The 26889-nt window shown below is 46.5% G+C and overlaps 1 protein-coding gene across 9 annotated transcripts; it reads right to left on the bottom strand.

Annotated features, from left to right (window-relative positions):
- Positions 1-215: 215 nt before the first annotated feature.
- On the bottom strand, positions 216-20079 carry Hipk (Homeodomain interacting protein kinase). Of its 9 annotated transcripts, none has more exons than XM_076380400.1 (18): positions 19402-19533; positions 8836-9183; positions 6756-7100; positions 6579-6671; positions 6279-6497; positions 5828-6200; positions 5527-5744; positions 5091-5414; positions 4727-4906; positions 4494-4640; positions 4252-4416; positions 3746-4170; positions 3299-3388; positions 2612-2887; positions 2365-2530; positions 1908-2131; positions 1138-1425; positions 216-414 (listed from the first exon to the last, which is right to left on the bottom strand). In XM_076380400.1, the coding sequence occupies exons 2-18, from the start codon at positions 9178-9180 to the stop codon at positions 216-218; spliced, it is 4077 nt and encodes a 1358-aa protein (XP_076236515.1). In that variant the 5' UTR covers positions 9181-9183; positions 19402-19533. The 9 variants fall into 9 exon arrangements, with proteins under 9 accessions (XP_076236515.1, XP_076236519.1, XP_076236520.1 ...); XM_076380404.1 differs by having other exon boundaries at positions 216-384; XM_076380405.1 differs by having other exon boundaries at positions 1908-2095.
- Positions 20080-26889: the final 6810 nt, after the last annotated feature.

The raw sequence follows: 26889 nt of genomic DNA, 5'->3' as shown, positions 1-26889 counted from the left end.
TAGTAAAAAGACATGCTCACGAGGGATGAATGCACAGATTCCCGATGGTTCTCTTTCTCCTTTCGTTCGATTATTTTTTTTTTCTTGTCGATATATACTATATATATATCGGTGCCGCACGACCTTGTTAATTTCGCAGAAAAACTCGGCGAGCATCTACTTCTTATGCCGTTTCGAATCTCTTCTAAAGCCAAATAGATACAGAAGGAAATAATTTACTCGGTGAACCACAAACCAGAAGGTTGGTATTGATGTTTGGCCGGTGAAAGCGGGGCCAATCCGTAAACGGCCGTCGGCTGCATATGTGCAGGCAGTGGATGCGCTGCATGACTCGCCAGCAACGGTCTGGCCGAGCTGTGATGAGCTGGTGGTGGCAACGCTCGACTAGAATCATACAACGTTAATGGAGACGAGCTGTAAAAAACGGGATAACGAACGTTAGAAACTCTCCATAAAGCTCTAAAAAAAAGAAAATGAAACATATTGCTTTTTTTCTTATACAGATAATTTTATCATTCTACACGCACACGTTTTTATGAAAGACAAATATGTATACTGTACATCAAGTGAGTCGACTAATCGATTATGATTTTCTTTCAGTTTTTATACAATAAAGTACATTGTTCAGATTTGATTACGAGACGTTGGTTGTGATTGCCTGACAAGGGGAAGTCGTTCCATTCAATGAAATCCGAATTTTAAAACTGAAAATTTGATATAACTGCAAATAGTGAACTTGAAACAGTCAAAACTACATGAAGCTTCTACTAGTCTCATCGATTATCCAACTCTGATTCTATTAAAAAATATATTCGTTTATGTATGACTTTCCCTTGCAAGAAGATAGTAACTTTAGATAACCGATAGTGTCGTGTGTTTAACCAAACAGTGTGCGATTGAAGAGATGACACCGTATCTCTTGAAACAGAGTATCGATTATTCGGTGAAACACACTGTGAACGACTTTCGTTGCATGCCATAAGGAAAGAACGAGTAAAACGGTTGCACTATCATTACCAACATATCTACGTACGATCACAAGTAACAACAATACTGAACGGAACACACTATCGCTAGAACGAAAATATAATAAATGGTACACACATGCATGCATCAACTAGGTGTCTAGGTACCCACCCGGGTGTGAATCCCTGATAGGTGGGCACTTGTTGCTGCTGGATAGCAGTGGGAGCCTGAGAGGGCGCAGCGGTAACGTACACCGGGGGTGGCACGGCATGGGCTCTTGAACGCACATGGGCGTACTCCTGGTACAGGGGTTGTCCCAGATGTTGGGCACTTCCTATTACAGGCCCCCCTGCAGGACTTCTGCCACCGCCACCGCCCCCAGGACTCAGGTGGGCCGGATGCCCATGATGGCTGTGGGTATGACCCGGATGGGCTGCCGAACCCACCACCTGGCTCTGCCTACAAAACCCAAAACAAAATCCAACCCTTCGTTATGCAATTCCCATGCGTTTCTTTACTTACTGTAAGAAGGCACTCTGTAAACAGAGGACCCAGAGACCAAACCGACAAAATCAACGATCGACTCTCTTTCTCTCTCTCTCTCTCGATCCTTTCTCATATCGCTTTTTCCCTATCCGTTTTTGGTTTCGTTTTTCTTTTTCGATATAACATAAAAATCCATGCTGTTTACTTGCCCGAATATGCTTAGCCAGTCTCGACAGCGTACAACACGAGCCGCTCCTCATCGGTTTGGTCATATCACATTCGAAGAGAAAACCTACATGCATTCGATAACTACGTGCACACAAAACTCATCACTCGTATCTAGTCTAGTGTCTGTCGCTAATTTCTTCTAGATCTATGTGTATATACTACATGCTCTGAATATGTGTACGTATGTGTATCTGAAACGTGAGCATGCAGCAAAACACGATGCTCACCTATATTGATGTACTGTGTTCGCCACCGCCCACTTTTGGTGGTCTCTCGAATGAGCAGCTGGCGGCTGAACGTATTCGTGCTTGTACTCAGCTCTCTTTCCAGGCCATGATACCCGCTTGTCCGTGCCGGTCGTGTACACGATATGCTGCTCTTGAAGATGCGGATGCGCGCTACTCGTGGTCACATACTGCAAGAAGTAGTCATGCATGTCATAGGCATCATCCTAGAAAAACATTTCCAAACGAAAGATTACTAAAAACCGGGGGAAACGGGTATAAACCAATGAATGCAGAGCAGGATCGCTGTTGTCATCGTTTCAATATGGCCAGAAGTTGAGAGAGGTTGTACGTTGTAACCATAATAATAAGAGAAAAAGAAAAAGAGGAAAAATTCACGGAATAACGTAACGAAAAAAAAAAGAGAGAGAAGAAAGTATAAGTGAAATGTAAATTTAACCTGATAGGTCGGTGGCTCTTTACAGGCTGGCGCGTGACACGGATGTGGAGCAAGGTACTCTACGCCGGGCTCTGGCTTTGTCGCAACATTCACCATATTACACTCGGACTGTACTTTCGCCAATAACCGTTTCTTTTGCGATTGGGAGGAATATCCAGAACTACTGCTGCAATGAGTAATGGATTGACGTCATTCGATGCACGTGTTTTCAATAGCGTTACAAAGCCTAATCGGTAAAGCTGATTACCTGCTGACGTGGTGTTGTTGTTGAGGCTCGTGTTTAATTAACTGCGTGGTTTGTTGATGCTGAGGATGCTGCGGTAAATGTTGGTAGAGATGAGTATGCGCTCGACCTGGACTAGCTTCGCCATCGCTGTCACCGACTGTCACACAACTGATAATGTTCTTCCGTTGCGCTCTTTGCGAAGTACTGCTATGCGTTGTAACGTGCCCGTTGGTATGAGATTGACTACTTGAATGAGTCTGTTGCATTGGTTGGACGACGCGTGGTGTTGACTGCGTACTGAAATTGAAAATAAGCAACATTAATTGCAAACGAATCGGTTGACGCAGTAGATACCCAGGTATCAAAACTTATGTAACAAGTTACACAGAGTATAAAAAAAAATGGTATTAAAGGACAGAGCGCTGTAAGTTGTAGTGTGGTTAGTTCGTAGTCGGGACAATTGACACTCCAAGCTCCATAACCGTATTTATATAAATTGCTCATGTATCACATCGAATGCAATTCTTTTTCCTGCAAATGTTTTTCACGACTTGCGGCAGAGCTCGAAGCACGCGCGTTAATGTTTAAAAGGTCAGTTCCACAAATATTTACAAGCTTCGTGCGTTATGCCATGATGTTCTTAGCGACTGATTAATCGATAATACTGTGTGATGATTGCATTGTGATTATTACATTACAGTAATGTACCTTCGGATGACTTCCTCACGGACTGGACGTCCATCGCCAGACAGGCGAGTTGCCAAATTTTGACAGGCTCCACATTGGCGATCTCCACAGCTGTCAATGATATTCATGCATGATTCCACTACTATCTAGTCTACTAATAAGATGCTAACTAAATATATTCCACGCTTGATAGCATCTCTAAACGAAACTCTTACGGCACTCGATATTATGTACAGAACAATTATAACTGATACATGTTCTATCGAATAATTCGTAGTTCCATGTTCATTAAGCTGTGCAAAATTGTCAAAGAAGCAAAATAATAACAAATGAATTACATTTCTCAGCTTTCTTTATGCTCATCACTTGTATGAAGCTAATTTTCCAATCAATTTTATGATGAACTATACTTCCTTCTAGCTACAATCTAGCGTTCTACCCTAGCTCCATCAATAAATGATAGCTTACCATTTGCCAGGTGTTTCGTCTTCACTATCACTGATCGTAATAACGGAGACTGCTGGTGATGGTGTGTCGTGAATAGTGATGGTTTGTTGTCGACCGGAAGTAACCTGATGATGGTCCACGTTGTGACTACTGCTGTGTTTGCTACTGTGATGATGTTGTTGCATTGGCTGCTGTTGCCAGTGACTGCTAGTAGGCGAATGACGTCTCATGTTGCTCGGTGGTGTGCTTTCTTTCACCCTCTTCTTCACTGGACTTAACTGCTGCGTCTCTTTCTTATGTTCGTGTCTGTGTTGAGACTGCTGTGGTACTGTCACGTGATGTTGATGATGTTTCGTCACACTACGCTTGCCCCAACTCTGAGAAGGATGTTCGACAAGGGCACTGGTGTTGTAAACTTCCGTGACAGGAAATACTGGCCGCTGATCCTTCCCCAAAACAAGGGAGATTAGTTGAAAGACTATTCATCTATTAAATACGTGAATACAATTTTATTCTACCAGATCTACCTGCAGTATAGCTGAACTATCAACTATAAGAGGTCTTCCCCAATCTCCAGCATCGCTCAGTAATGGCTGCTGTATGGCTGCATGTTGCGGTGGTAACTGCTGCCAAGATGGAACGATAGCAGCCATTTGGCGACTTCCACCAGGCCAAGAAGTTTGTACAGCGTTCTATAATCCAAAGCACAGGTATTGTGTTACTACCTAGTTAATAAACAAGAAGGGATTTGATGTAAAAATGAACTTACGGTTAGTAGCATTTGGCGGCCAGTTTCTACCATAGACACAGGGACCGCAGCATACTGTTGTTGAGCAGCTGCAGCCGCTGCAGCAACAGCTTGCTGCGATATGATCGATGGCTGAATCTGCAGTGGACCTTGTTGCGCTTGTGGAGGCTGTGAAAAACATGGAGCATGATCAAACAATCACGAATAAAGACACGAACACGTTGAATTACAAAGAAAATCAGTATCACATTTACTTGAGCAACAACTACGTGTTTTGCAGGACTTGGCATCGTCTGATAACTGGGTGGATGACAAAGTAGACCAGGCACCAATTGATGCGGAAAGTCGTGCACTCCACTTCGTCCACTATTCGATCCACTAGACGAGCTACTATATTGAGTCGCGCGACGACTACTGTTACTGTAAATTTGATACTAAAAGAAAAAAACACATAATGTGATACAAAATAAGCCTTGCGTACCAAATCTATCAATATTAAAGAACACAAATATCGACGATGGAAATAGAATGATGAAAAAAATAAGTATGGAACCTCATTGTAACGATAGATAGCGAACATCGTTCAAGAGATAAGAAAAAGGAAGGTTGTCTACGAACCAAGTTGTCGTATCCTGTTTGCGCAGTGCGATGTTCCCTCACCAATCGTTGTACTTGATTGGTCAACTGGTTGTTGAAGGTGAAAGTGACTGCGCTGCCGTTCGTCGTCGGCACAAAGTTAGCTACCAATGACGTTGGTGGAGGTGGTTGAGGAGCTGGGGGAGCTTGATGATGAGCTGGACTTGCAGTGAAATCACCCGCCCGTCGACAAACCTCCATCATTTGGACGGAAGCCTTGACATTGTTACAGTGCGCATAATCTACTAAATGGGCTAGTGTAACAAAGGCATGATTCAGAGCCTCCCCAGGTGTTATTCGGCGCTCCTAGAAAATAAAATGCATACAGTGCATAAAGGTATTTCCTCTTCATACGCTGAAAACAAAATGCCACCTTGCAATCCCTGTGCGCGCGATCGAAGCATGAACTAGATATTACTACCTGGTCCATAGTGAGCATCCTCTTCAAGAGGTCAATGAACTCTCTCCTATCTGCTTTCTCAGCCAGAAGCTGACCGCCCTCCAGATCAGTTGGAACATTAACTTGGCCAATATCGTCAAGACAATTAAAAATATACTTTCGTGCCTCCTTAGATTTAATACCAGTTTCAGCCTCATGTTCTTCCGGTGTTTTTAATCGCCAAAAGGGATACGTGCCTATAAGGAATTCAATGTAATGCGAGTATATGTTTTTCGAGCAATAAAGATGTAATTGTCTCTTAGTATACATGGTTACTTACTGTCCATGTCTCTGTAAAAGAATTTAGTTGTTTTGCTGGCATTGTTTAACATATGCTCCGTTGGTAGCCCCTGCGTCTGACTTATGTATCGAATCTGATCGTATTCCGAGCTACCAGGGTATAAAGGCCATCCTAAAAACAATTCAGCAACCACACAGCCGAGCGACCACATATCTATCGCTTCACAATACGGAAGTCCAAGTATAATTTCAGGTGCACGGTAGTATCGCGATTGCAAGTACGTATTGCAAACAGCTTTGGACACGTGGGAGGCTGACCCAAAATCAATAACTTTTACACGGTAAGGCTGCCGTACTGGATCCACCAGCATGATGTTCTCTGGCTTAAGATCAGCGTGAATCAACCCCAGTTGCTGTAAATATGTATTTGCATGAGTATACTGTAAATCAACGCGAATAGTTTTTTGTACTATCGCAAGAAGGCAACTCACTTTAAGTTTCAGAAGAGCAGTGAGCACTTGTTGGAGAATCGGTCTAATATATTTGAGCGGTAAGGGTGAGAATTTGTTCTGTTTCAGGAAATCATACAGATTCTGCTCTAGCATCTCAAAGACCAAGCAGGTGTGGGATTTGTGCTGGAAACACTCATAAGCGCGCACAAAGTTGAACTCATCCGCGTTTTCCTGACTGAGTCGAGACAGGATGGAGACCTGTTTGGCATAATCGATTTTTTAAACAGGCAATTTCAAAATAATTAACTCGTTAATTAACATAATCCTCGTACAACCCACCTCAATCTGACCTTGGCGCGCATACGATGGATGGTTCTTCAAAATTTTGATGGCTACTATCTCGTTCGTCCCCTTTTTCCAGCATTTTACGACCTAAAGAAAAGTAAGTAGTCTTCAAAGAACAAGAAACAACAAGCCAATACTTTCTACAGAAAAGGTATTTGAAAAAGTTCGCACCTGTCCAAAAGTACCTCTGCCCAAAAACTCAAGGACCTCGTATTGATTAGTCATAGAATAAAGAACTTCGTGCTGGACCAACTGGTAATCTCCATCGCCCTGAGGGTTGCTGCCACCGCCTCCATTGGCAGCGTTCGTCACTTGCTTGCTGTGCGTCGTCATGCCTGTCTGCTTGTGTTGTTGTTGTTGTTGCTGTTGTTGTTGCTGCTGCTGCTGTTGTTGTTGCAGCTGCTGTTGCTGTTGCGTATGGTGTTGCGACACTACAGTACTACCCACTGCGTTCGTCGCGTTGGCGGAGTGGACTGCCAGGCCGTCACCATTACCCTCCCTCGACCAAGTTTTTCTCTGTAGGAGGAATACACCTTATACAAAAATTTTTGGACGTTAAAGAGATCGTAGATAGCTTTGATAGCATTAGTTGTAAAGGGACGATGGGCGACGTACACACGAAGGAACAGGTATCGAATTCAACGTCGACAAACAATCTCACACGTGGATCCTTGAATTCGGAAAGCGTGTACATCGCAGGTCAGTGCGATTTCATGAGTGACAAAAGCAAAATGTTACTAGTCGAAAGAGAAGACATCGAAATGCTTGATGCTTCATCGAAATCGATCGCTGGTTCGACGAGTATGTTTCCCACGATGAGCTGATAGTTGTCGTGAAACTCTTGTCCCGCGGAAGCACGATCACGGCGACCAGCATGAAATATGAAATGAAAACCTTGGAAGCAATCGATACTCAACTACGCCACACGGAAAAGCCGACTGCAGAACAACTGTTCATCCGTGTCCATGGTACCTTCGATCGACTACGAACGAAATCGATTATCTCGGTTTTTAATTACCCCCTAGGATAGGGAATATAAAACTACAAGATTGCTCCAAGGTAGTTGAACATAGACAAAAGGCGGAGGTGTTTTACGACTTTGCAAAACAAAGTTACCTTCGCAGAAGTTAATCCCTGTCGCCGGTGTTACTCTTCGAATGGGAACGAGTATTATCCTGCAGATACGCTTTGTTTCCTATGACTTTTGATGGAAGAATGCTACGAATCGGTCCCTTTCCTCTCTTAATTCATCTAAATAATTTTCTTCAACAGTAATTCAACTTGAACAAGAAACAGGAGAGACGATAAACGATTGCACAGTGACAGAAGCAAAAAAACAAGTCGTATTTTTAGCGACCAGAACATCGTACTGGAACCAGCATGGAAATGAGCAATGGAAAGGAGGAAAACAAGCAGAGACAAACACCGCAGAGGAGGACGTTCGAAACTGTAGAAAATACCGGATAACAATGGAATAAAACGCACCAATGAAATGATCAGCGGTCTCCAATTTTGGCTCGAAGCAGACAACACTAAATGAGACACCTGGAATATGTTGCTCTCTAGGATCGGGTAGCCAACGGGTCTCAATGGGCGTTGCTTAGCGCTTCGCCAGACTCGTTAATGTAAATCCAAGGAAATATGACTAATCAGAAACCACTCCAATTCTACTACACAAACAAAACCACGTTCATAATCTATATATGCAAATACGATAGACTTTCACGAACGATTTTTCGAGTGACCGTACAGCGATATACCGACTTTATTTCAGTCTCCACTTGATAAGAAGCGTGTTTCAGAGTCAGAGTCGTCCAATTTCCAATCGAAACACGTTGAACCATCACGCGCGACAGAATCGTGGAAGAAAGTCTCCTCGGTTTGTTTTCGATAGAGGCGAACGGACCTTCGTCGTTAACGCTTATTTATAGCTGTTTCGTTAGCGGCTCGAGTCTCCTGGCTGCAAATACATTATATAGCCCTCGATTATGAACTTCTAATCGGTCTGAGAGCGTATCGCCAGCATCGAATCTCGACAGAGTAGGTCTGAGGAAGCGTTAACGTCGAGGGAGCCAGGTCGGCTCGTGGAGACGAGGGCGATCGTTCTTCGACACGATCTCTCGAAGCGCGGGTCAGAAACGAGAGAACGAGAGGAGGAGAGGAGGAGAGGAGGAGGGGGCGGAGAAAGAAGAAGTAGAAGTCAGAAGTGAGTTTTTATCGGCGCGATTCGATCGCGGGAAGCGGCACCAACCTTCTGGCCACAGCGTTGGTACGTGTCTAAGAGCTTGATCGTCGAGGCTCGTACCAGGGTCTGTTGGTTCGGGCTACTCTTCTGCAGCGCATTATTGTTGTGCAGCGAGCTAAACGCGGTATTAGCACCGTTCACGGAGTACCGTTGCTGCAGCCCGGTATTGTCTAATTGGTAGTCGCCGGTCGATTGGACCAATGCGTGCTGAATCACGGGCTGGCTCACGTTGTACTCCAACTTGCGTTTTTTGCTGTGATGGTGAACGGTGTTGTTACTGCTGCTGCTGCTGCTGCTGCTGCTGCCGTTGACGCTACTCGTCTGCTGTGTTTGGATGAACATGTCACACATTCCCTGCAATCACACAAACGGGACGCGCGGATTATTGCACTGACGCCTTTACCAGACGATCCGCTATATTGGAGTTGACAAGTTTTGACCATTGAGCGTAGTCTCGAGAGCAACGTTCGGGGGGAGAGCAACCCCTTCGAGCTCAGAGTCTCGCGCGTGCTCCGACACTTGCTGCGTAGAATTGCGTGGCTCTCAAAGGATACGAACCAGTCAGACGGCATAGTAGGGGTTAACCCACAATGACCCAGGCCGGCCAAAACTGGTCAACTTCAGTATAGTTGGCAGTCAACTATACGTAGTACCGTTCGCCATTTTCAAACTGAATGACTGTCGTTCTACAATTTTATACTGCTTCCTAGAAATTCAGGGGATGATGTCACTAGCAGGAATTGGAGTAAGCGGTAAATAACGGAGATACGTGCGCCAACAAACAATATATAGAACAGAATGGAAATGAAGGGAAAGCAAGAAATCGACTTTCCTCGATTCGACGTTGGTTTTTTGTGGCAAGTTCTTGCCAGTAGCGAGAGCGGCAACGATCGAATCGAGAATCGTGGACGGAAGAGGGGATAAGAATCGTGTTATTCTAATTCAGAATCCACTGCTGGCTATTGCCGCGAACCACACGTGTGCGATATATAAAAAGTACCGAACTAAGAACAGCGACTACTATGAATATTTTAGAGTCTCCTTCGCGTACGTGTGTCTCTGTGTGTCTCTGTGTGGTTCCGCGCTGTTTCGGGCCAGCAACTCTCGCAAGAGGAGCGGTCTGAGCGCTCGAAATTCGAGCCGAGTTAGAACCCGTTTGATCCAATAATGATACGTATTCCGAGTTTCTCAGTTTTCTCTAATTCTTCTCGTGTAACTGAAAATGCACGAGAGCTTGATTCGTCTCGAGCATTCGAGTCACGCGCAGCTGTAGAAAATATCCAGCGGATATCATGTTACCGGGCGGCGCAGGTCGAAATGCCCGCGACAGGGAAAGCATTTTCGGTTTTCCTTAGCGAACGAAATCTTTTCAAAGAATGCCAAAGTGGCACGCTACCTCCAGCAGCCCCAACCAACAGAAAGGCCCCTCCTTCGTTTCCAAAATTTACGATGCGCGGGCCTCGACGACATTTAATCTCTGGAAAGTTTAACGAGACGATACAGTGTTTACGAAATTACGTTTCCGATAAGATAAAGGTCGTTCCTTCGGTCTTATCGATGGCGAAAAAAACTGCACGTGCACGCGATCTGACGTACGTGAGGTTTATCCAATCGCTCTCTGCCTCTAGGCAAACAAAAACGCGATGAAATGCTGGACCCGGGTATTGATCGACGTTGAATGTTTTGGAAACTTTCGATAAGCATGAATCACTCCCGCCCCCGCAGCTTTCGATGCGTTTTCTTTCCTCTATCTTGCTCGCCCCCTCCTCCGAGTCATACCATCTTCGTTCATCCGCGTACACGACGTGCTCTAATTATAGTGCTGCTTGTCAGAAATAGTGTTGCTCGGTATTATGAACGATCTACGGTACCACGAAGTACAGTTACGTTTACGTTAACCGTCCCGACACTCGCCAACTGAGTCCTGTTAAATTGGTAGGCGCGGATAACCGAATAGCCTTCTAATGGGTTTCTAATTATTCCATGATGGTCCAACGCGAGTGAACAGAGACAACTTCTCGAGAAATTCGTCACAATACGCGCTTAATTCCAGGCGGGACAGCAGCCTGAACCGCTTTGTCATTGTCGCGCCTTAGCGTGCCAAACTATTCCACGGTATGCTTTCTTCGAACGCGAACTTCTTGGTAGTAGATTCGAGGCAACGACGGGATAGAGATTTCATTGTCGGGGATGACAAAAATTTTCAGTCAAATTGTAGCAGATATCAAGAATTTTGGGACGTGTGTTTACATGCTCCAATTAAGATAAAGAGAAGTTGTGGTTCGACGCGTCTGGTAATGAAGACAGTTTCAGTAATCAATATTCCTGTCTTCAAAATTTTCGAGTACACGTCTCACTCAGAAAGAAAATTCTATGCTTCCGAGTACGTTAATATTTTATCTGTAGATAGTGCATGTGAGGTATCAATAATATCTGTGCAAAACTTCGCTACCAATGATAGAGGGCGAGTACGTCAAAAATGTAATTAAAGTTAGGACTATTTTTTGGAGCGTAAAAATATGAGCGACCTCCATTATACTGCGACTATAATTCCTGTTATTGCAAGCAGCGCACGACATTTGAAAACACATCGTACGCTGGCGAAAATGTGTAATCTGAATCCTACTACATAAGGCAGTTTTTAATAACTGATACTGGAAGCTTGTATACACATTATTGGTAGGACGTAGATACTAATTATGGACAAAAAATTAAGGTAGATTGGATCTCCCTTTAACAAATATTTAAATATTCAAATTTTCAAATTCTTGAAATTTCAAATATTCGAATTTTCAAATTCTTGAAATTTCAAATTTTTGAATTTTCAAAATTTTAAATTTTCAAATATTCAAATTTTCAAATATTTAAATCTTCAAATATTAAAGTTTTCAAATAAACTAATTACTCAAAACCGTCAAATTAGATGGATTACCTTGTAACACGTCTAAAAGTATCCGATGTAACGGTATTTATAAATAAATAAAATGTAGGTCATAGAAAATCGCAGCGATCGACCTCCACCCAAGTAGACTCGAAACTTGTCTCGAGACGATTAGAAGGCGCGTCGCGCATTCGCGCCAAACGGCGATGCGACGGAAAACGACGAAAAAGTTGAATGCATGAGGTGACAGCATTCGTCTCTCTAACGCAAGCCGTCTGTGCCGGGTACGTCGTAATAAAAGCATCAACTTTACGTAATACTATCTACGCATCGACAACAGCGGCTGATCGAACAAGAAAAGTTTTAGTTCTCGAACGTAACTAGCTGACCTTTATCATTACTATCGCTTCCGTGGTAAAAATTGATCGGAAATGACACAGAGAAGAAAATCTTATTCTATATCTACGTCTACCAGCAAAAAGATTTTCAATACCTCCAGAGCGGTGTTCAAAAGACGTTCACCCGTTTTTCAACCCCTGTCTCCGTTTAGCATTTCACGATGTCCCATGCTCGCGCGCGAGACAAGTGGCGGGCGCAGTTATCGGTGTCTCGATCACTGGAAGGAGAAATCATCTATCAGTAGCATACTTCAGCCTCGAGTGGCTTGTCGCCAAAGATATGCTGCCATCAGTGGAATCGTTCAAAGCTACCAAGTGTCCCGTGACTGTATTAACGATGATTTACCTTCCTAATGGTCGAGACATTGGCAATGTTAATGAATCGATTCTCATAAACAGCCAGGCAAACAAATCACGTTCAGAGCTTACAATAGTAGAAAACGTTACGATCTTTGTCCAAGGACTTCTGATTTAAAAACATTCTTACGTCATTCTTCCAGTTAGGAAGCAGCCTCAAGGTCTGCGTTTGCGCGCCAATTGTAAATCTATCCGAGACTTTAAGACCATCACGAGTATTCTGAAAAAATTGCACAATTCTGAGCGTCGATCACACAAACCGAGAACAGCTTTAAGCTTCTGTTATAGCAACAGATTAGAGGCCCAACAGAAAGGTGGCATTGTTAGATAGCGGTGACGCAATAAAAAACGAGATTCGTGGCTGCGACGAGGGACGCCCAGCTGCTCTGTCGTTTAAACGCGTCCCAGTTAGCCGCGCGGAGCCACCGAAGTGTCTCGATCGAAGAGATCCGACGGAGAGTCGATCTCCTCTAGCACGCGCTCGAGGCGCGGAACGCAACGGCAGACTTTGCAATCTTTGCAATGCAAAGTCGGGTCGAGCTCGAGCTCGATCTCGAGTTATCTCTGCTCGCGACGCGTATAATCGTCCCGAAGGCAAGCAGTTACGGCCGCCGCTCGTCGTTCGAGCGGCAAACAACGCGCGCCGCCTGCAAATCATCCGCGACTTTTTACGGCCAGCTCCGCCAACAACCGACCGACGATTCCTCCTCGCCGTCGTGACTTTCTAAACACGGGATAGTAATTGTTTCCACTACGGATAGAAGAGAGGCCTAGCCGCGATGACTCACCCGACGAGGTTGCGTCAAGGGAAGTACGAAAGTTCGCCCTCGCGAGCTTGCGATCGTTTGCGATCTATGCGCTGACCTCGCGCGCGAATATAATCGCATGCAAGCAGCCTATGCTTGCCACGGACCGACGGTGAGTCAAGCGATCGTTAGATAAACGGGAAGGGCCGAAAGTAATAGTGATTTTCCTGGAAAATGCAGTTGCTGGAAACCTCGCGACCTTCTGGTCGGGGGAACAATGGGTCGACGATGAATCACGAAGGAGTTGCACGACCTAGACAACCGCTCCTACGAGAAAGATAAAAATTCTCTACGTCGCTGGAGATAGAGAGACGGAGTAAACATCAGTGTTGGGCAACGATGTCGGAAAACCGTGTAGCCGCTAAACCCTGTTCATTCGCTGAGAAAACGTACGGAGCAAAATAAGATAAAGGTATGGCTTAAGGATAGATTATTCGCGATTTATGGATTTTCAGGAAATACCAAATGCGTACTGCTCGCTGTCTACTCAGCAATTCTGGGGCATTATCGTTGGAGATACGAGCATATTGAGCTGATAGCTCCGTTAGAAACAACCAATTTTGTAACGCTAATGGGCATCGGGTCAGGTCAGGGCTCCACTTCGATCCGCCATGACTTGGGAACCAAGCCTAGATGACCTATGTTCGCAGTCTGCTGCGAGTCTAACCGAGCTCGAGGGACAACGACGGCGCTTCGAGTGCTAGAAAACGAGAAGAGCAACGGTATATGCAAGGATGCTGCGAAGTCGGAGTCTAACTAGTGCGTAAAAGAGGCCAGCGAGGGTTCGAGTAGAGACTGTTGTCGTAAATTAAGCGTCTAATATTACGATCGTAAACGTCTGCCGTTACATACTATTTATAATCTGCAACTGTGAGCACAAAAGTTCGCCGACAAATTGGATGATCACGCGTTAGGCTTCATTTGCGCGGTACTCAGCGCGAGACGCCACTGGCAACAATCGAAGGAGCAGGATAATCGTAAAGTGGGAGTAAATAACCGCTGTAACACGCGTGTCTGGGCAAACACGGCTATCGTTCCCGCATTAAACGCGGAACGTCTTGGGATGTGCAGTATAATCCGAGATAAGGTATTCGTGGTATTAACTTCGAATTCGAAGGAAAAAGTAGTTTATCGATTGGAGCTGTAAACCTAGCGAAAACCTTTGCCTGCATTACCTATTGTTATTATTCAGAAATCTAATTTAATATACTTTGTTCGTACGAGTTCCCTTTTCTTTAGAAATGACGAGTACGTGAAAGAAATCGACGACCTCCACGGTTTTCTTCCTCGAACTCGAGGACACGTGGCTGACTCTCTACACGATTTCGGTTCGAAATCGGCTTGTCCGCGAATTCGAGTCCTATGCATTTTCCATGGCACGTTTGCGATTCAAGTTGCACGCGTTGCGTTCCGATCGAGCTTCCTAGGATCCCAGCGAGTACGAGATACCGTCGATACGGGGGGCCTAATTATAATTTTTTACGTAAATCCAACGTCGAACGAAGTAACGACGGAGCGTGTAAAGCAAATCGTTGCTTAATATTATGTAACAGTTATTCTACCGAGCCTAGCGTCGGAGATCTTCTCAGAATCGTAGAACCGCGTCGGTCGATTGCTGGAACCGCGGCGCGATAAAGACATTACTCGATTTCTCCTTTTGTTTCCCTGTAAAATTCCATGTTCTTTCCTCCAACGATACCGTGGCTAACGGTACCCGATAGCGTTCCATCGACGACGGAATTTTCCAATTAACATTTTGTGAATCGAGACTGCTCGTTTTTCCAAGATAACTTTAGGCGCAATGTAGGGGTACGAGGAAAAATCCTGCAGACTGTCGACGAGAAACGTCTTCAACGTTTCCAGACCTATGAAGACCTACGAAGACCTATAAAGATTGTGGCCAGTAGAGATTTCACAATCATCGTTGGTGATTCTCAGCGGATGGGTAGAATACTGAAACGACCCGACGCAAAGGTCGATCGGTGCTTCTAGGCATTCGAGGGAAATTGGAGAAGTCAAGGAACTCCAAGGGTGAATTCCTCGTGGGTTCAACCAAGTGCAACGTCCCCTTCAGATACATCTGTTTCGTTCGAGAGAAACAAACCTCCTGCGAGCTGACGTATCAAACGACGTGCGTCAATAACGCGTATTGCCAATCATCGGCGCTTGTCTCTCTCATTCGCCCTCCCCGAAGAAACGCTCTAACGAGATCCTACGGTATTTCTATCGATCAAACAGCGATACTTGCGTCTGACGAGCCCCGCGTCGCGTTCTCCCTCTGACGCGTGTTTTTCAGAATGACGCACATTCACGGGACATGGAATTGGAGAAGATTGCAAAGAGCACACATCGGAAGCCTTTCACGGTAACGAAGGTACCTAGGGGGTGAACGATGGATGGACCAGTAATTGAGTAGAAGGAGAACCACGGTGAAGCTTTCACCGGAAGCGAACCTATTCTCTCCGGCAGGGAGAGCTTATTCCTTAAATGGAACGCCGTGCAGCCTGGAAAGTTCAGACGGATGAAAAATTTCGTGGACGCAACGGGGACTCCGTTTTATTTTCTTCGAGAATGCGGCTCGTACATGGAATACGGAATGCGACGTTCAGAATATAACAGAAATTCCTCTCTCTCTCTCTTCTGAGACTTCTGACAGAAAACTTTGAACAAAATATCGAGAACTGTCGGTCCTCAAGCAGTTTCTAGTTTTCAGAAATGGGCGTTTCCAAACTCGTGAAATATTAAAAGAAAAGGCATTTTCTTTGACTAAAGACTTTGAAAGATCGACGTTCCACGCGTTAAAGAAATTGTTCTTTCCGTTGGCCGCGACACCGTGGCGAAAGTCAACCATGCCCCAGAAATAAGTGGGCAAACTTCGGGAGTTCATTGCGTTCGCCTTGGAGGTGGAATAAGACCGCGCGACCATATGTTCGGGAAAGCCTCTTTTTTTATTCCCAAGGCTGCTGGAGTAAGCTCTCGAAGCCTGGCTGTTCGACGCTGCGACATGCTGCTCAGAGGAATTTATTTCTAACGAGTGTGTCCAGTGATATTTTCGAGGTTCCATGTGCTTTCAATGTCCGACGAGGGTTAAGAGGAATCTGAACTTATTGAAAGATACGCGCGTATATCAGCAAGAGCGCGGAGTGGGAAGGAAAAGACGTTTAAAAATGCGCCAACAGGCACGCGGCGTGTCCTTCTGAAAAAATCCGCACGTGTCGGGTCGTGGGACAAGGTTTCAACCGAGAGGCCAGTCGGAAGGCCACGATCGACTCAGAAAATCCACTGGAATCGATAGAAATGAAACTCTGTCTGGATCGTTCTCGATTATTCAGCGCTCGACGCAGTGACGAGCTTGAAGCCGTGGCGATAATTAGAAAACGATAATCAGACGGAGAAAATATAGAACGACGATAGATCGATCGGCAGCGGCTGGGAGAACGGATGAAACTAATTGAATTTCGAGTCGCAGTTCCGCGGCAAAACGATTCGATTCGCAGATTACGTTTCTCCTCCACGGTATCGCGTTTGCTCTTCGCCTCGTCCAGGGTCCTCGTCGCGCGGAAAGAAAAGCCTTCGCGACTCGTTTGTCATTGTTTCGAACGACATTTCGCTGCAATCTAATCTTTCTTTATTTAGATTGCTTTATATTCAGGTAGAATTACGTTCCGTGCATTCGATGTTAAATCGATTCACTGATAGCTATGTGACTTTTTGTCGATATCGTAGGGAGAAACGTTTAGTTGAGGAGTGCAGTCCTTGAAACTTCCTTCTCGTATCTCGTTAAAAATTGATATTTCGAAAGCTCGAATTTGCTGCAGTTGTCAGTTAGAGAATAGTATTGCAGTCGATTTGCGAAATAATAGGATTCACGTTATTAGAGATCGGTTTTTTAGATTGACCACTGTACCATAGAAACGAACACAATTCCCCTCGACTTTTTTCGTAACACATCGAACTATCTGTGAATTTCAAATACTTCAACTCTGACGGTGGTCATGATATGAAATTCCGATTTTAGGAACAAGAGAATTCGAGCCGACGCTTTTCGCCTCTGGATGGAACCTCGTTTACCACGCTCGACCCGGTGACGTGCTCGAACTCGTTTCGATGGCTATGAAATATCGCTCGTATTCGTTCGAACTCGTGACGATACATTTTGCCCGAAAAAACACAGACAGCCGATGTATTGATAAATGGTACTCAGACCGAACTTGTGAAACTTCGATGTGGAACGGCACGAACCGAAACAACTCCTCTTTCCTGCAAATTTCGTTTAGGTCCTTTTTTGGTTACGTGACAGATAGAGCGAGACAGGAATTATCGATGCGGAGAGAAACTTGAAATCGGGAATTAACGAAAAAATATAGAAAAATACATAGCATAGCAATGGAAGATTATAAACAAAGAGGAACGTGACAAATTCCTCAGTTTTCGATTTTGTAAAAATATTGACACGGGTATTGCACTCCGTGACATGAATAACAATAGAAATTATGTAAAATTATTATTGTTTAGAATATTTCTCGACAGGGAGGAGCACAACTCTGCCACCACCAACTGAATTGAAAGTAACACGTAGAGGCATATCGCACCTCTGCTCAATAAAGTTGCAAAACGCGTAAAAGTTAAAAATATTACAGATACCGCACAAAAACATGACACACGTAAAGAAATTGAGAAAGAGATTAAAAAAGCTTGTTCCTCGAGAAACGTCGTAAAAACGTAAAAACTGACGAAAACAAACGTAATGGAGGAAAGTTATCAGCCGACAGGAATATTTTTCACTTAAAACGTATAAAAAATCCACGAATTACTACTCCACATTTTGTTGAAAGGAGATAGTTTCTTGCTGCTTCGAATCACGTAGAAATATGAACACAAAAAGATGACGGAACTATCCCCAAATACGTTTAAAATCACACAAACTTCGAGTACTGCGCTGCACTGAACGACGAACGTAAATTTAACGTGATGGGGTCAGACGGTTACGTAAAAGTATAGAGCAATAATAAACGGTGAGTACAATTCGAAATGTTTGTCAGTGGCAATAATTTTGCGACTCACTCTGCGTCAGTTCCACGGAAACGTGGTCGCGTTAGCAAGCGGTGAAGTATAAGTCGGGGACGCGTCGCGAAACGAACACGTCCGACGCACCGGATGGAAAGTTTCCACGCGAGCTTACGCGCTCGTTAAGCATCGACGAAGCGAACGAAACCGACAATATAGCCGTCCACTTACGTGTTGTACACGTACACCGTAGAACTTCAACGTGCAATACTGCCAGGACACGCAAAAATCGCGTTTTCCTCGTCGACACTTCCAAGCTGCGTCGACACGACGACGGATACTGCTGCTCTGACGTTGCGTCGGTACGAACGCACAAACTTTTCCAGCCCGATCGACCGCGTCGCAGTTCCCCTCGCATATTCAAATTTCGTCTAGCATTTTCACGACGCAACACCTTCTCCAGGATTCATCCCGCGCGCGAGACACGTTCGAAACGACTCGCTGTGCGATTAGAAAAGTCTGCGGTGCGTTTACGATGAAAGTTGTTTATTAGGGTCGAATGCGTGTGCCGCGCACGTACGCACGAGAACACACAGATGCACGAGGCGCGTCGATGAAAGCGTAGCCAGGATCGCACGCAGCTATCTCCCTGTACGCGCACCGACACGTTTTGAGGTTATGTTCGGCATTCGAGCCTTTCGGCAACAGATGTTCCCGATTCGAGTCTCTGTCGCGAACGATCAGGTACACGGCTATCCGGTTAACGCAACGAGACCTGCCACGGAGAAAAAACGGCCGCTGACAGACAGGTAACGTGGACGAACGTTAGCGAAACGAACCGACGAAGATTCGAGTGGACGGTCCTCGCGGATGATCGAGCGTGTCGTTGCGACGCGAACGTCTCGAGCGTTAGTCCAGTCGAAGAATGTTAATCCTAATTTGTTTACGTTTTTCGTGTGCAGAAGGTAGACGTTAGGTGTGACTGGACGAAGGCGACAGGATCGTGGGCGGCTCTGGCGACCTGTCAGCCGCAAGATCCTCGAGGAAAGTCTGCAGGAGGCGTTGTGCCTCCGCGACGAGGTCGAGGGATGGAAAGAAAGCGAAAAGGAAAAGAGAAACGTACCTCTCGCTTCTTGGCCAGTGTCTCTCTGTTCAGGGACGGGCCCGACGATCACGTAGCAGCATGTTCCGTTTATCCCCGGGTTGTCTTTTCCCCGTCTGGTTTGTCGGCCTCTCGTTAGCGACACACAGCCATCTTGCGTAGTGGCTGGCCTGGCTGGTCGCTTTCGGTACGATGGCCTCCGTGCGAGCGACGAAGAGGTGGATAGTCGCGGTGAATAGAGGGGTAACGGTGAAGGAGGAAGCGAGACGAGGGAGCGGGGTCGAGAGAGAGAGAGAGCGCGTGTCCCACCAATACACGGGCGCATAGACACACCGAGGTAGCACCAGCAACGCCACACCGCCGCCACCGCGACCACCACACACCACCAGCACCACCACTACTACCAACACCACCGCCACTGCTACCGACGTGGAGGCACCGCTGCGCCTCTCTCACAGTTTTCGCCACTTTTTCGCACGGCCCTCGCCCACCTCCCTCACGTACATATTCCGCGGAGCAGCCAGCGTTCGCATCCAGCCTCTCCTCCTCTTCGGGCAAAACACCACGGAGCAGACGTTATTTACCCGTTCGACGATGCTTGCCGACGTCGGTCGCTCGACCGATCATACCTCCTTCTCCTGCTGCTCCGTTCCGCGTACTAGCGCTGCGCCACCGTCGCTGCTCCCGTTGCCGCTGATCCGCTACTGCCTGCCCGCTGCCCGTACCTGCCGCTCCAGCACGCACGACCGCGATCGGGGGATCGCTCGGGCTCGACTGCCGCACGACGGCCCCGCTTCGGCCATCTTCGCCACGGCTCGCCGGTTTGCGCTCACTTTCCGCGCAGGGCCGTGCCTACCGTGGCTGCCGCGGGCGCCCCGTCCCCGTTTCCTCGCGGCTGAATCATCTGTGCCAGACACTCGCCTGCTTATTCCTCGAATCTGCGACACATGGAGATATTGCTCGCGTGAAAAAACTCGAGCTTCCTTTGCTGAGCGTCGAGCTTTCGGGAAATATCAACTGAGTAGGGCCGAGACTCGCTCGGCAAATAAATAAATAAACCGCGTTACAAGCTGCCCGAGATCTGACTCTACTTTATTTATAAAGCAATAACGGGACGATCAAGGTTTAAGGTGATGACGCGCTCGTTCCGCTCACCTTTCAATTACGAAATTGACAGTGTCACTTCGAAATGACAGTACTCGTCGCGTAGTTTTTGCAGGGTAATTAGGAATAATAATAGGAATAATAATAAGTAGTATTTGCAGAGAATTTCAGCTTGTCTCAATATTTATTGAATGCAGAAAGAAAGCAAACGTGCCGATGGTAGTAAAAAATGGGAGCGTGAACCCCCTTACAATTCCTTCTATTTTACCATAGAACTTCCAACTGATACATTTGACCATGCTCCCAAACTTAATATGTGCTCAAAAGTCAATTGTTATGAGCCTGCTGTTGAGCTTGCACATTTTGAGAAACCCGTCTCGTATCCCTTCGCTCCCATACGTTGCTGCGTCGAGCTGAATCGCGCTGACGTCGACGCGTGACGCGAGTTACTAATTCTTTCGGTATTACATACATCAGCGATTCAACGAAATTTCGTTTGGCGTCTACAGAGAAAGAGATTCTTTATTCGTCCGCGAATAAAGAGTCATGCGCGTACGAAGTGTCCGACGTGTTCTCGGCGCCGATGTTCGTTAATTTTGCAACGTTAGCTGCATACGGCCGGGACAAACGTTTCGCGCAATCGTTTTCACCATCGATTTCTCGGTCTACCGTTCTACCACGGTACGCCGGTTTCCGACGAAAAAACGACAAGGCAACGGTGTATACGGGTGGTCGAGTCCGCGATTTGCAAGCATCGCAGGGGGACCACGGAAACGAGTAAAATCCCAAAAGATCGTACCACTTTCACGGGCACGCGTTGCGATCGGAACCGATGGGAACTAACGACCGTCGCAATTAAACCTTAATCTAATCGAGTCGCGACAGTCGAGAGCCGACGAGTCTTCTTTTCCAGGGAGCCAGCGATTGTTTTTTGAGACGGTCTCCGGGGAAAAAATAAATCGTCGATAGGAACGACGCCGACTGGCATTTTATCGAACTTGAACTTTGCTGCCTTCGACGGCAATTTTACCTTTCCTGCGCGCGTCAGATCGACAGGCGCTAGTAGAGGAATAGAGCGTGCGTCTGAGAGGCCGATATCTTTACGACTGCTTGGTTGGAGTGACGGAGTATTAATAACGTCGCCGGCGGTGGTCTTTTTGTAAATTGTAAAAATAGCCGACCGCCTCGCGTATCGTCGATCCGCCCGTATCCGGGAGCTGCGCCCATTCGTCGTTGGCAGACACCACACGTTCGAAGAACGATCCAAGGGATCTCGCACTCTGACCGATCAATCGGCCCGCGGCCTGTCGATCTCGTTTCAAAGCCGTCGCTGCGAAAGTAGGCGATAACGCGGTGAGAAATTTTGGCCTCTCGATTAGAAAATAATTTCATTGCATCCAAGCCAAGTGAAACCGGATCTTTCTGCGTCAGACACGACCTAAAGATACAGCCGCGCTTTTTCTCGTATTCCTACGAAATACTGTACAATTAGATATGGATGATGATTTTTATATTACAGGAACAATTTAAAAATACGAGCTACTTTCCAGGGAAGTATGCGCCTTGGAAAATTTTAATTAAACGAAATTGTAGTCTCCTAACGAGAGCCTCTAATTCTACGATCCTTCATTGCGCTAGCATGAATAATTTAAGCTATTTCGTTTCATTTATACAACAAGGTATCTCTAGTAACTGAGCGTAATGTGACTTTCGTTTCAGTGCCTGAACACTGTACATACTCTATATCAGCGAGGCAACCGGATAGTCTGGATTATGCGGGACAGTCCCGTGTTCGATACGTCGGTCCCGTATTGACGGTCGTTCCAGAAAATGTCACCGACCGAGCACATTTTCAAGAATAGACCTAAAATGGATAAGCCGCGCACGAACAACGGGTTTTCCATTTGGTACCCGTTTCGCGGGGAAGGGAAAGGAGTCGAAGAGGTGCGTTGCAGTTCCTGCTGACCTGCATCGAGGTTCCGCGAATTTCATTGCATTGTATACTATATTTCCAATGCACGCTCACAAAAGGATTCGTTGCGTTCGTAATAACGATGACGATAATAACAGTAATGATAGCAATAAAGCTAGGGCAACGCGAAACGTCACGATCCCATTAGAGACGGGCCGCTCTAATCGCGTACCTGGTGGTGTGCGATGTCACTGGCCATTAAAAGGCAGGGTTCTTAGCCGACTGGCAATTTTATAATTCCGAATCGGAGAATCCCTCGGTGACAATGCGTTATGGCGGGCGCAATAACGTTGGCCTGGGTCTTCGGGCGAATTGGGTCCACGGCACCAACCCAGAGGAGGGTGCAATAAAGAGAGCCAAACCGACCGCGGCGTTCGCCCCACCCAAGCCCTGCCTGGCTGCACCCTACTTAAAATCCCTCAACGGTTTCACGGGAAGTGCCTTCAAAAATGGCCAAAGAGAGGGAGAGAGAGGTGGGGCGGTGGAGGGGGCCTGAAGCCTGCGGGCAGCCGTTTTTCGTACGGAAATTCTCGCGCTCCCCAGATTGGCCTGGAAACGCGGCAAACGGGATTTCGACCGTTACTTTATTTGTTACGATTATTTATATTCAGTCGCGTCGATTACTGTGCTCGAGGACTGGCTTTCCCATATTCATTCGATTCACCGCTGCAAATCGATTTCGCTTCTCGCCTACCGACGTCTTGTCGTCAGCTTTCGTCTTGACTTCTGTTAATTTGTCGTCGTCTCGTTCTTATTGCCATTCCCTCGCCACTTGGGCCCGTTACCCTCCTTTCTCGCGTGGTTGCCAGCGTCGATGACGTCCTCGCGCTTTCCAAGAAAACTGCGGCCACCACAGTGAGGAAAATCGACGTCGACGATCGGACAATCTCGAGTTTTTCTCTGTCCTTAATTCGTGTTCTATTCTTTGACAGCTACATACGATGGGGAGAGAATATACTATATGCATTTGAATCAGAGGGAAGCTCCAGCGAAGGCAGAGTTGCCAGCAGATTGGAAAGTCGAACCAGCAAACGAATCCTCGCTCACGCAAGCGGGCGAGCACGCACGCTGGCGGCAGGTGCGATGAAAATTCAAACGGTCGCTATTTATGCGAGCGTCGTGGCGCCTCCCAACTGGCGACCACGGCCACGAGCTCTTTTTCTTTGGCAAAAGTGACGCTGCTGCGTGACTCCGCGGCAATCGTCATCGTCGATATTAGCCCGTGGACTCGAACGATCGACCGAGTGATCTTCGATGCACGCCAGGGGCGAGATTTTCCACGTGTCACTGGGTCACTGCACTTGCTGTCCCGCGCGAGAACGTGAATACAGATCGCTCTCTAAATATCAGAGTACCGTGGCCCCGTGTTCAACAGCCGCCTCCAAAGTTCAGCCAGGAACGTACGAGGCCGCAGCGAAACTCGGTGACCGTCATCGCGGGACAACGAACGATTCTCCAGTCTCGCGATTCGAACGCGATCGCGGTCCCTCATCGAAACCTGGCGGCTAGGCATTTTCGTGAGAAGCCTCGCGGCGGCCATGGTGCATCGTTGCGAAAAATCCTTCCCGCTGACGACGGTTCCCTCCCTCTTTCCCTCGTCTGTCTGTTCGTCAGCCGTTCCTTTTTCTTCTCGCAACACGAAACGAGTTTCCAGCGATTCAATGCCTCGGTCTTGCAAATGTGAAAGTACATTACTGCGGGCTCTGAAAGTCGTTTTGCTCGAAGGTTTGCCTCTCGAGCGGAGCGGCCCTGGACCGTTCACCGAGAAAAGAATCTCGAGTGAGGACGAGGCGAGCAAGCGCGAAGAAAAATCGACGAGGAATACCGAAGCTCGTCGAGCTTAACAGCTGTTAACTCCGATCGAGGGAAATCGCGACTGTGTTTCGATGAGACATTCTGCTCGATTTGCCGCTATTCTCCCTTCTTCTACGGCTGAGCCACTGATAGGTTAATCCTTTGCGATCGTAAGTTTCAATTTGCCTTTAGGGTAGGTAAAGTCCGCTCTCGGTATCGAAAAATAAAAGGAAACTTGCGGCAGAGTATTGGATAGCTGGCTCGACTCTTCTGTACCTTTGTTTATTATATTGCGGATCCTTTTTTGCGAACACTAGCTTCAATTTCTAAAGCGATTGAGGCTTTCGTGCCTTGTACAGAGAACCAAATTGCACATTTTTAGCTACCTGTCCCAAGTATGATTTACAGGAGGAACAGGTGCAAACCGACAAGGCCTTTATCCTTCAACAACTTGTCTATCCTTTTACAATTTCCTCGCTTTCGGTCTCTGCAGTTGAGGGCTCGGTAATGATAGAGGCAGCCCTGGAGTGGCAGTTCGAAGAATGGCTCATTTTCCTTCGCAGAATTCACGTGCGATCAAAGTACCGTGCCCGAGCAAGGCGCGCCAGAGGGTATTCAAAATTTTGCGCGGGAGGAAATTGAAGTTCGGGTCTCCAAAGGAAATTACGATCGCGGTATCAAAGCTGCTATCACTGCGAACTAGAAGGGGGTGGAGCATGTTCTGTCGAAAAGCGATCTAATTTCGATTAGCTCGCCGTCGATCTCGACGAATCTTTACGACGAAGGAGGCGTTTCGTCGTCTGAACTCGCGCGGAAAAGTACGTACCTAAATGTTGAAAATGTTGGAAAGGAGCTGATAAGGCGAACCGCTGGAATATATCGAGTAGGAAGTCACGCGTCATCGGGGAGGAAAAAATATACGACGCCCCGTTGCTACGTAAATAGAAATTTCGTTCGTATCGAGATTAACGTCGTTCCCTGCGGAGAATGAGGCGAGACACGAAAATCCGATTGAACCGAACGACGCGACGTCTCGGAAGCACTCGTCGCATGGCCCGTTGCGCCACATTTTCTCGCTGATCATTGAAGATTCGATTAGAAAAGGATCGATCGCGGCTGAGAAGACGGAAGAATGTTCGCGAGAGGGATTTCAGAATTAAGGCGAAGTCGACGTTTTGAGTACACAAAAGGACGTCGGATCGGAAACTAATCGAGAAGCAAGAGATTAAGAGAAAATCGAATCAACGCGCGAGCTGCAGAATACTGTGTAGGTAAGCACATAAACAGAGCTTATCCGAGACTGAAAATAAATAAATTTCGAATGAAACATTTATGATCGTGCTCTATTTAAAGCTGCATGTATTATTCAAATTCCCTTATCAAAAGTCTACGTAGGTACTTTTACTTTAAAACGAAGCCCTTGAGAAACGAGCCTCATTTCTGGATAAGATACACCAGTCAACCATTAAGCTCTTTTGCTATCGTTCAACAGTGGTCCTGAAATTCTGTCAAGATTTCTTACTCTCTGTGAACTTTCGCAGGATGACCGATAAGGATTCGGTGGCAAACAAGTTGATAATAATTTATTTCCACAAGCACAGGGCCAGTGAACCTCCAACGATAACCTGGTCAGCGGCAAATCCTGTCAGATTTGATCTCGTTTCAGGGGGTAAACGGAACGCGAAATAAGAAGAGCTATTTTTTCATTTCGTTTTAAAGATTACGCTCAAAGCGAGAACCAATGCGGTCGGACGTGGTTGACGCACCTCTCCGATCGATACGAAGTTAATCGCGTTAGTTGCGGGAGGAGCATATAATTTTATTACGGATAAAACCGACGCGAATTCGCTAGACAGATTCTTATGGATCGGCCGTCGGATTTGCGATGGCTGCCAATCTACCGGGACGTCAGCCTTCCTACGGAAGCGGACCTTATCAATTTCCTCGAGACGTTGATATTCGCGTGTAATTTCGCCCTACGCTTCGCCCAACTCCGACGGCCGGAAAACCGATGTCGTTGGCCAGCCACGTTACGAGAAACTCAAATAGTAAACGACGTTTTATTACAAAATATGTCACATCTTTAGGTATACCTAATCATCTGTATTAAAAAGAGAAGTTTCAGAAATGAGAAATTTTCTGTATCTTTTAGCGAATAATCCACAATTCAGATAGCAAAGACCTCAAGCAACTAGGTAGCCTAAGTTAATAAAGGTCCTACTGTACCTTCTAGACTGATTCTTCAAGAACTGTTATTTCCCGCATCGATTGACAACTCGAAATGTTCTCCAGCACCGAGTAGACGTTCGGCGACAGGGGTTGGGTCATCGGCATAGAGAAAACACGTGCCTTCGAGTCGTCTTTCGTCTGTAGTATGCAAGCATGAAGGCATCAAGAGTCGGTGAAATTAAATCACCAGCGAATCGGTCGAGTGCACGTACACAGATATATTTTGCGAATGAGATTCCAAACTGTCTAAGCTGGGAAGGGGGTGATCGTGAATAGCGAGCGGGCGTGTACGCACATCTATTATCCGAGTCGCGTGTACGTGCACACGGGCACGCGGCGATACGTGCGCGTGGCGTCACGTACACAGAGAAACGTAGGACGGTCGCGGAAGCGGTGACCCTGCTTGACCG

This window comes from Calliopsis andreniformis, chromosome 6 (assembly GCF_051401765.1).
Source record: "Calliopsis andreniformis isolate RMS-2024a chromosome 6, iyCalAndr_principal, whole genome shotgun sequence".
NCBI lineage: Eukaryota > Metazoa > Arthropoda > Insecta > Hymenoptera > Andrenidae > Calliopsis > Calliopsis andreniformis.
The sequence above is the reverse complement of the archived record's forward strand: the minus strand, read 5'-3'. Positions and strand labels throughout refer to the sequence as shown.